Genomic DNA, 10,289 nt, shown 5'->3' with positions numbered 1-10,289 from the left:
AGAGATGCAGGGGAAGGCTGTGCTTCTGAGCACCACCTTTTTGGTCTCGTAATGAGGCATTGGTTCTCACATAACATAGCACCTCTAATTGTATAGAAGGCAGTAGTGCAGGCTGGGAGATGCTAATGTGCTGCAAGGGCACAGGTTAGGGGGCTTGCAAGAGAAATATGATGCTGGGTTATAGATTTAGGATTCTGTCAATAAATAAGGAAAGCTGGTTAAATTAGGGGCTGTAACTTGGTTTATATTTTAACATCTTAGGAATAATGTCAGAGGAAGAGATATGAAGATAGTTTAACAGAAAATTGATTGTTAAGTAAGATTAAATAGCAAGGAGGGCTATGCTGTGTGTAAAACAGAGGGGCAGTAGGAACATATTAGTATGCAGTGAATTATTTAGAAGTTTATTTCTTAGTGAATTCTACTAGTCTGGGAGTATTCTGCCTGAAAACGTTACCCAGCTTGCCAGGACTGAAACTTAGTGCTGTTGGTGCACAATGTCAAATGTAATATTATACTTTTTTAACAGATGCTTTACAAATTTCATGTCTTTTTGGGTACATTATGTTACTGGTATTCCTAGAACTTCTGGGAAAGCATTGACTGCTTTACTGAAGAGTACCAAATGTATTCACAAATGTGTGTGTGAATTTATTGCCTCTGAAGAAACAAGCACTTTCTAATATCTATTGCCATAAAAATGTATGTTGTGTTTTCCAGTCTTGCAAGAGTGAGGCTTTTCTAGGAAAAGGCATGACACACATGAATCATACAGTACCAGAGCAGTGTCCCTCCTGTAACTACTTTCAAGGGTTAGTAGTGTCATTGAGGGAAAAAGAGATTAAGCCTTTACCCTTGCAATCTTGAAAGGCAATGCCTGCATTAACCTTCATCTATTTCTGACTACAAATAGCCATGCAGTAGAGTAGTATTGATTGTACACATTAGATCAGTCAACACTGTTTTGTTCATCCCATCCTGATGAACTCATTCTAGATGTTTTAAGACCAGTACATATTGACCTGAATGTTCTTTCTCTGCTTTAGAGCAGAAAAGGGTCAGGTGACATCAGTTTCATGCAAAGAATGGTTCAAGAGATCAGAAATAGGACTTATCATAGTATCATTCAGGGTTTGAAGGGACCACAAGGATCATCTTTGAGGGAGATATCTAAATATGCTATTCTGTCTTTTATAAAATTCTATCTGTTGTTGGGGTCACAGATTTTTTGAGAATTTATCAACTGTTAAGGTATTACAGGGAAAAAAAAATCACACACAAACAACCCCAACAAAACCACCACAAAACAAAAAACAAAAGCCACCCAAACCACAAAGCCCAAACCAACCAAATAAATGAAACTTGATTGTGGTGACATGGAGTTATTTTCCTTCTGCAGTTTGTTTCCTTTGCTTACTTGACCAAAAATGCCAAATTGAGCATGTCCAAATTGAGCTGGGGTTGTTCAGCCTGGAGAATAGGAGGCGGAGGGGACACCTCATTGCTTTCTACAGCTACCTGAAAGGAGGTTGCAGTGACGTGGTGGTTGGTCTCTTCTGGATAACAAGTGATAGGATGAGAGGAAATGGCCTCAAGCTGCACCAAGGGAGGTTTAGATTAGGTATTAGGAAATATTTCTTCACCAAGAGTGTCATTGGGCCCTGGAACAGGCTGTCTAGGGAAGTGGTGGAGTCACCATCGCTGGAAGTGTTTAAAAGGCATTGGGATGAGGAGCCTATGGACAGGTTATAATAGTTGTGTACTTTCCTGAAGGAGAATGAATTCTTATTCTTGATCCATGCAAGAATTTCACTTTGAATCTGAGCATTCGCTTCTTCATGACTGGAACTATCCTGCAGATCTGTACACCAGTATAGATTAAATTCAGTTTAGCTTCCTTATCATTCTGTTTGGCTTCAGAAGACTCCTCTTGGGTTGTGTGGGAAGAAACTGCAGTCCATAACTATCTAAGAAGATGCTCATATGTGGAGTCTGAATTAATTTCTCTTCAAGTCACAACTTAGTGTGGGTGTGTTTGAGAAAAACTTACCTCATCTGTGAGAATCCATGACACTGTTTATATTTCTTTGTGATGTATGGATTCATAGAGGAAAATGCAGTAAAGTCAGGTAAAATGGTAACTAGTCACTGAAATTCTGTTAGGTGGATAGGATACTGTTTTTCAGTTCTAGTTCTTTATATGATATTATTATACAACCTTCAGATGACTTAGAGCTTTTGTGTTTTCCTCTCTTCTTGCTGCCTAAAATTTGGGCCATTCATTAATGAAGATTATTGCAAACTACTTCCTTTACTGCTCTACCCCATACCTCCTTTTCCTGCCACAATCCTAAAAGCCTTCCATTCTATGTGTTATAACAGTACTGCACTCAATATCCAATGTGACAGCGTGAACTTGCACTGGTATGGGATTTCAAGACCAAATTTGCATATGTTGATTTACATTTTATCCTAGCCTCTTGCTGTTGTGAAAATTAGCATAGGGAAAAGGCAACCTCTTTAAAACACTTCTTCCCCTCCTTGAAAACTGCCATTTTTTCAACTGTTAAATTTTAGAGATAATTTTGCACAGATCATTCAGTCACACTCTGTCAACTGATGGCTAAGGATTATCTATCCTGTTAATTCACATGGGAATAAATCCTAGGGGTGCCTAAAACTTGTACTTATGTCAAGAATTCCATGTTTACAAATAATGTGTCAAGATTCAGATTTTGCTGGAAAACTCAATAAACTTGGTCATGTACAATGTACATCTGTAAAAACTTCCCCAAGGAGCTTATTCCGGTGGCTGATTTTTCTCATTGTGCAAAATTGTCATTTTGTGTCCAATTAGAATCTCCCCAGGAGTAATTTTCAGGGAATTAGATCATTTTTTTCCCAGCTTGAATATGAGGTTTTCACATAAGGCAATATTAAAGGCTTTAAAGATCAGGCTAATTCCTACCTATTATCTGTCTTTTGTTCTATCCCCTAAGTCAGATATCACGTCAGAGTAAGTTTACACTGAGAAATGACATTCTCAGTTTGCAGCACTTTAGTTTCCATCCATGCTTTGAGGGATGTATTTTATTCTGTACTAGGATTTTAATGTTTCAATAAGTAACAGAAGCATTTAGCTCTGTACAATAGATCTTCCCAAGAGCACTCATATTTTCTTATTTATACAGCTCTTGCTATTATGGAATAGGCATGAAAACAATATAATTTGTGTTGTTTTTACTAACCAGAGTCATCCATTGCAGTGGCAGCCACCAGTTTGAAGGGCAACTTGCTCAATTTCTAAAGAATGTTTGTAAAAGCTGACATAATGCTGTAAATTATTCCACCATACACTCTGCTTCTGAAACACTTCTGACAGGTTACATCTCCTATACAGCTAGTCTAACATTTATGTATTCCAGAATATGACAGTACATCCTAATGGAACTTGCCAGTGTTTATATTGATACTTATGGAAGTTTCAGAAGACAGAGTGAGCTTCTTCCCAAATTCTATCTGACAACAGTTACTGATGCCCAGAAAAATTATCTTGGAGTGAAATTACTTTAAGATTACTTTAAGTCTCAGAAATCATTATAAATGCCAAGGAGGGAAGTAGAGATGGAAGGAAGGAGAGAGGGAAGAATTACATAGTGTACAGCAGCAATTGACATTTCAGTCTAAATAGGCAGTGGAGGTTACATGAAACATTTATTCTGTAAATTAAGACATGCTGTTATTAGACTTGTGTGCATTGTGTACAAATACTGGAGGGGGTTACCAAAAGTTACATGGTTTACAAAGGAAAGGGATTAGATTACAAAATGTAAGCAATATTGCTTAAAAATTTCTGAAGCAAGATGTTTTCTGATCATTAATGGCTGTTGCCTGCAAATCACAAAGTCAACATGCAGAGAAAAATACAACCTTGATTGATTACTGTGGATGACAGCTACCACAGTGTCTTTTGAAAGGTCCCTTCATTTTTCCCTGGCTATCATTTTAAAACTAACTTCATTGACAGAGTGAGCCATAAACCTGGATATTCTTTGACTTCACATATTTTTGCTACATCTTTGGTTCCTAAAGCTGTACAGCACAAAGAGATAGACATGGTTGACGAATAAGTCAGCCACAAAATATACATTAACACGATACAGCAAATTTATCCAGCAGCTGACATTGGCAGTGCTTTTTAGTTGGCCTGACTTTTCTACATGGCTTGAATGAAAAGCTTGAATCCTCTGTAATCATCTGAATTCTTGTCAGAGGTATTAACTCTTCCAGTCTCCCTGAAAACAGCAGTCATTAGTCATGCATTTTACAGTCAAACAGAAAATTTGTGATGTCAGCAACACGCTCAGGTTATCCTCCTTGGGAATTCTGATTTGAAGACTACAACCCAAAATGATGACTCCTCTAAAAAGAATTTGATTTCTGACCATCACTTCCCCTGATTCAGGGTAAAAAGTTTTCTTATATTAAAAAGTCAGAATAAAAACCCTAATAAATGCCTTAGATTCCCCATGTTTCTCCTTACTAACTTGTCAGAGATTAAATTATATGATCACCACAAGGAAGAGTGCATTGATTCATAGTGAGTTACCTTGGAGAGTGCTTGGCTAAAATACATTTGCTTGTGTACCATACTGATATCGTTGAAATGTTACCCACTTTGCACTGCAAATAGGTTTTGGGAAGGAGAGGCAAGGATTCTTTGGCAAGAAATTCTATGAATCTATATATCCTGAGTCAGGCCTCAGATGTAAAAACCAACTTGCTTGCAATCTTAATAGGACAATTATGCAGGGAAAATAGAGTTTACTTTGGGATCTTCCTGTTCTTAAATGATTTGCTTACAAGTCAGAGAGTAATTCATGTGCCCATAGTCTAGTCACGTTTCCTTAGACATTTGTCTGCAAACCTTGTAGGATTTATCTTACATGTTCAGTCTGTGTCAAAGATAGGCTTCAGATAACTGGCATTAATATAAGCAACCTCAACATCAAGGGAAATCAAGAAATGCACAATTGTGTTCATCAGACCATGATACATGAGTAAAACAGTACATGGGAAGTTTCTTGAGTCTTTATTTTAAACACAGTGTGTCAGAAGTGTGGCACATCAGTGGGTAAAAATTCACTGCCTACACCTGATGGCTTTATAGTGACCAATTTTAAGTGAGCCAGTTACATAATGTAAGAGTTCCTTTTTTTCTCCAGCAAAAACTTATCCATTATGTGTAGATAAAGGCAGACCTATCAGAAAGTCTTAGCTCAGAATTAAAGGGGTACACAACCTGTCTGCCATGCCCAGTCACGATACTTATTAGTCTGCTTCCCTCCTTTCCAAACTGAGATATTGCTTTGACATTTTGACAGGCTGAAACTTTCTGATTGGAAAATCATTTCAGGAAGGAAGGAAAGAGATAAAAAATGAAAGAAAGAAAGAGAGAAAAAAAAATCATGATCAATCCAGCTTCATTACCATTCCTACATTATTAAAACATTAATCTTTTTGTTTATTGTCCAACCTAGTATTTCTCACATGCTTGGCACATTTTTGCAAGGAAGACAATTTCTGGTTTAACCTTTTTCCTGGAGCTGTATGACAACCCTTCCATACCTTATCAGGATAACTCTTTCTGAGATACCATGTTTAATTTTACAAGACTTTCTCAAAACTCTAGACAGTTTGATGTGCTGCAGACCAGAAAAGAAAGGTAAAACATCTATAATATATATTGATAAATGTCACCAGTCAAGACAGTTGTTTTATATGATGTTGCAGCTTTAAAGCCTTTGTAATTCATTTGCTATATACTGAACTACCAATTTAAATAAAAGGCCAACAGGTAATTGTATTCCTTTACTGTGAGGAACACTAGAACTGATTTAAAGCAATGCAGCCAATTATCTAAAACCATTTAGTCAAATATACTAGAAAGGGGGTCAAACTGAGGGCAGCCCTATTTAAAACAAATTGAATTTCATCTTGAGAATGGATTTCAAATAGATTTTTAATTGCAGTATCTTGTCCACAGGACATTCTATCACGCACTTTTCATTTCCAAGTAAAATCCACCAGATGTCCTCCATCAGGATAGTGCCAGGTGTCTCTCCATTACAATATTTCTGTATTATGAAGTATGTAAATATGTCCTGAGGCTTTTGTTCTTGCTCTTTTATAGTTAATCTCTTGAGACAAGCACTGGATACTTCACAGAATCATCACAGAATCATTCAGGTTGGAAAAGACCCTCAGGATCACCAAGTCCAACCGATATCCCTACTCCACGAAGTTCACCCCTAAATCATATCCCCAAGCACCACATCCAAACCACCTTTAAACATATCCAGGTTTGGTGACTCTACCACCTCCCTAGGGAGCCCATTCCAATTCCTGACCACTCCTGTGAAAAATATTTTCCTAATGCCCAGTCTAAACCTACCCAGTCATAGCTTGAGGCTATTTCCACTTGTTCTGTCACTAATTACCTGTGAGAAGAGACCAGCACTTCTAGAAGACAGGAATTTGATAAAGATACATCCCAGGAAGTGTTCAAAACCAGGCTGGATGGGGCAACCTGGTCTGGTGGAAGGTGTCCTCACGCATCCTCACGCATGGCAGGGGCACTGGAACTAGATAATCTCTAAGATCCCTTCCAACCCAAACCATTCTATAATCCCATGGTTGTGTTAATTTAAGTAGTCTCTAACACTACAAAAGTTATACACAAACATTCCTTAAAAGGTAACACGAAAAACAAAGTATTAATTGTGTGAGAATTCTTTTTAGAACAGCCACACAGGCCAACAGTATCAGCCTTTAGTTGTGCTTACTTCTCAGACCTGGTTCATTTCATTAAAGAGAAAAAGAGAAAACACAACCATAGCACTCTTTGGCCTTTTCCTCATGCAGAGAAGAGAATCTGCAAAGATGGTACAGATGTTTTCCTGTGATAGTGTAATCCACAGCAGGAAAAGCTGGCCTGTGAAGCCGGTATGGTGGCTGCACAGACCCTGCAGGAGAAGGATGCAACCCTAGACATAAAGGATCCCATCAGTTTCTTGCTCTCTGGCAGTGCTGCCTCAGCACTGAGGATGCCAAGCTAAGCATCTTTTTGGTGTTATGAAGGTTTTGGTGTGAGACATGGATTCCCCTGGAGAAGGGTACACCCAGTTTTGGCCTTCCCATGTGCTTCCAGGTACATGCACAGCCATCAGTGATCCCATCTTCCTCTTTTACTTCCATTCAGATCAAAATCTCAGAAAGAAATGGAAAGATGAGCTATATTCATGAGGATAACAGAAAATATTATAACGTTTTTAATACATTTTGACCTTTCTTCAAGCCTTGGGCAAGTTGTTCTTACTACTGCTGGGAATCTAATCCCAGGAAATTAGGTTTAAAGTACATGGGAAGATGACATTGTAAGTGAAGACAGTCTCCTGAGTGATTCTGTAAAATAGGTTGCAAATGATTTGCAAAAGGATGACATATGGTATTTTTCAACTAAATGCATAATTATATCATCCTCTCAAAAGCACAGTGACAAATTCACTTTTTGTAAATACCCTTTTGGATAGATGGCAAGAGCTGGATTAGTACTTGTCATTTTTTTCTACAAAGACTTCTGTGACAGGTTAGTTTTTAAAACATTGACAAAATACTTCACAGTATTTTGTTCACAACCTGTCCTGTTTACAGTTCTATTTAGAATGTTTTGTTGTGGGACTGAATTGGTTTCAGATGGGAGGCAACATCGTGAATAAAACATTCGGTTCCAGATGTGACACACTTTGCTTTGTTAGAAATCTTTTTCTTAAAGACTATGAAGAGACATTTTAAGTACCTGGGTTTATTATTTGCTGTTCCTCCTAGCACAGCAGTCAGAGAAAATCACACACACAACAGAGAACTTCGGCATCATTTGCATGCCATATAACCTCTCAAAATAACTGAGTGGTAAATTTGCTTTAATTATGTTTATAAAGAACCCTAAAGTCACATGTTAATGGTCCCAACAGGCAGCTGATATTAGTAAACTCATTGTAGCCAGAATACACTACAAAAATAAGGACAGCCAGTTGCAGCTACTGGAGCAGAAATACAGAATAATGACAGAGGCAAGGATTTTTAAATCTGTCCTGGCTGAGTGGAAACTGTTAGTAGAAGAGGCTCCTGCCAGTGTGGAAGTGATGCAGGTCCTCACTGAGAGCAGCAACAGCAGGGAGTTGGAGGACAAGACTTTAGCAACTGATTTTAGAACAGGACGTGATTCTGGGTCTACCAAATCAGTGGCATCTGGGTCCAGCACAAGGCTGATTGTGGCAGATGTGACGGAATTTCTCTTGATGAAGAAGTGACCATGTCACACAAACAGAGGGTATTGGAAAGTGAACAAAATGTGTGTAAGCCTTCAAGGAAAGTTCTTACACCCATACTAGATTTTATGTTTAAAATTAAAAGGAAAATAAATTAAAAATTCAATATCTTCCTTAAGCCACAGCCATCAAGAAGGGAAACATGAAAAATTTGAAGGATAAAGTATTACTTGTTCACTCTAGACTTTCCATGCAAATACCTGCACAAGTCATCTGAATCTGTGAAGTTTAAAGGGCCAAGATGTGCTCCTTTGTAAATATTTGATTTCTAACCCAAAGCTTAGTTAGGTAAATGTGAGTTAAGTTCCTAGCATAATGTATCAGGGTCTTCTGTTGTTAATTTCTGTACTGATCACCAAGTAAACTTGATGCTGTGGGTGGCTGTTTTAAAGTCATTGTTAAATGTTCTGAAATACAATAAATAAACATATTTACATTTTCCGTTATTCCCTTGACAGACTTGAATCAAAGGAGCCTTTTCTGTCTGTTGGGTAAGTGGGATTATGTATATTTCCATATATATTCAATTACTACACGATGTAATTTATGAGATTATGATGAGCATAAACATCCTGTGTCAGCACTGTGGTTATTTACTGTAACTAAGCTTAGGAAAAAAAAACAGTTATTAGTCAATAAAGTCAGCAGTTGTGGATGTCTCCCTTCTTGAAAACACTAAGGAGTGTGGTTTTGCCTCTATTGACCAACAAAATTGATAGTAAAAGATATGGAAGTTAAATGTTGCATTGAAAGGTAGCTGGAAAATTCTTTTGGTTTCACTGACCTTTCAGTCAGAAAACATTTCAAATATTACCTGCATCACTTGTCTAAGCCACTCAGTTTAGCTTTTTAAAAGGAACTTGGTAGTTTCTTTTAAAATAAAAGTATTGTGGTATTTCAAGAACAGAAATAATGCTTAGCCTACCTATAGATTACTCTGGTTTGCATGTTACAGCCATTGTCTTCATAGACTCATAGCTGTTCAAACAGGAATATAGTCTCTATATTCAAATAATTAACCAATCTTTCCAAAAGCTTATTTTAAAAGGGTTTTATGCTGAACAAAAAAATTGTCTGTCTTTTATACACTGTAGACCATTGTATATACTAAAGGTAAGAATATGTATTTTACTCCTGAGCTAGAAGTCCACTTTTCATGCATTATTTATCCTTTTAACTTCTTCCTGTAAAACTCTCCTAAGTTTCCTAACATTCTCACTCTGTCCATATTCTTTGTCTCATTATTCTTTTTTTTCTTTGCTCACAACGTGCTTTGTTTGTTTTGGGAGGTTTGGGCTCAAGGTGGGGAGAAAGTTCTTCGCTGAGAGAGTCATTGACCATTGGAGTGTGCTGCCCAGGGAGGTGGTGGGGTCATCATCCCTGGAGGTGTTCAAGAGGGGATTGGATGTGACACTTGGTGCCATGGTTTAATCATGAGGTCTGTGGTGACAGGTTGGACTCGATGATCTTTGAGGTCTCTTCCATCCTTGGTGATTCTGTGGCTTCATGCCACAAAGAACATAAACTGCAGACAAAGGATCCCATGCATTTGACATGGTATTCTACCATGTAGTTATCCATAGCTTCCAAGTTGTTGTATTAACTTCAGACAAAACAGTCTGCTTCGAGTTCTGAAGTGTGAATTAAAGTCAGCAAACAGAATTGTGTTGTTATGAACAGAGAAGCTCAACAAAACAGTACAAGCAAGTTCAAGATACATCCCAGCTTCTATAGCATAACATAATTTCTGTCTGAGTATATTTTGAATTCATTCTTTGCCATTTATTCTTTATACCATCTCAAAAGTATGGCAAAAAAAATAAGTCAGATGCTGGTCAAACTGAGAGGTGTGGGGTGTATGCTCTTGATTTGTATGCTTTGATACATTCAAATTTATTG

At 37.6% G+C, this 10,289-nt stretch overlaps 1 protein-coding gene across 12 annotated transcripts in view; it reads left to right on the top strand.

Annotated features, from left to right (window-relative positions):
• RALYL (RALY RNA binding protein like) overlaps positions 1-10,289 on the top strand; it is a 484,769-nt gene that overhangs the window by 424,738 nt on the left and 49,742 nt on the right. For all 12 annotated transcript variants that reach the window (XM_068158540.1, XM_068158548.1, XM_068158546.1 and 9 more), the window contains one exon: positions 8,849-8,881. In XM_068158540.1, coding sequence (XP_068014641.1) covers positions 8,849-8,881 — 33 coding nt within the window. The remainder of the gene's footprint in view (positions 1-8,848; positions 8,882-10,289) is intronic.

This window comes from Melanerpes formicivorus, unplaced genomic scaffold, assembly GCF_026170545.1.
Source record: "Melanerpes formicivorus ecotype bairdi unplaced genomic scaffold, bMelFor1.0.p_v2 SCAF_40, whole genome shotgun sequence".
NCBI lineage: Eukaryota > Metazoa > Chordata > Aves > Piciformes > Picidae > Melanerpes > Melanerpes formicivorus.
The sequence above is the reverse complement of the archived record's forward strand: the minus strand, read 5'-3'. Positions and strand labels throughout refer to the sequence as shown.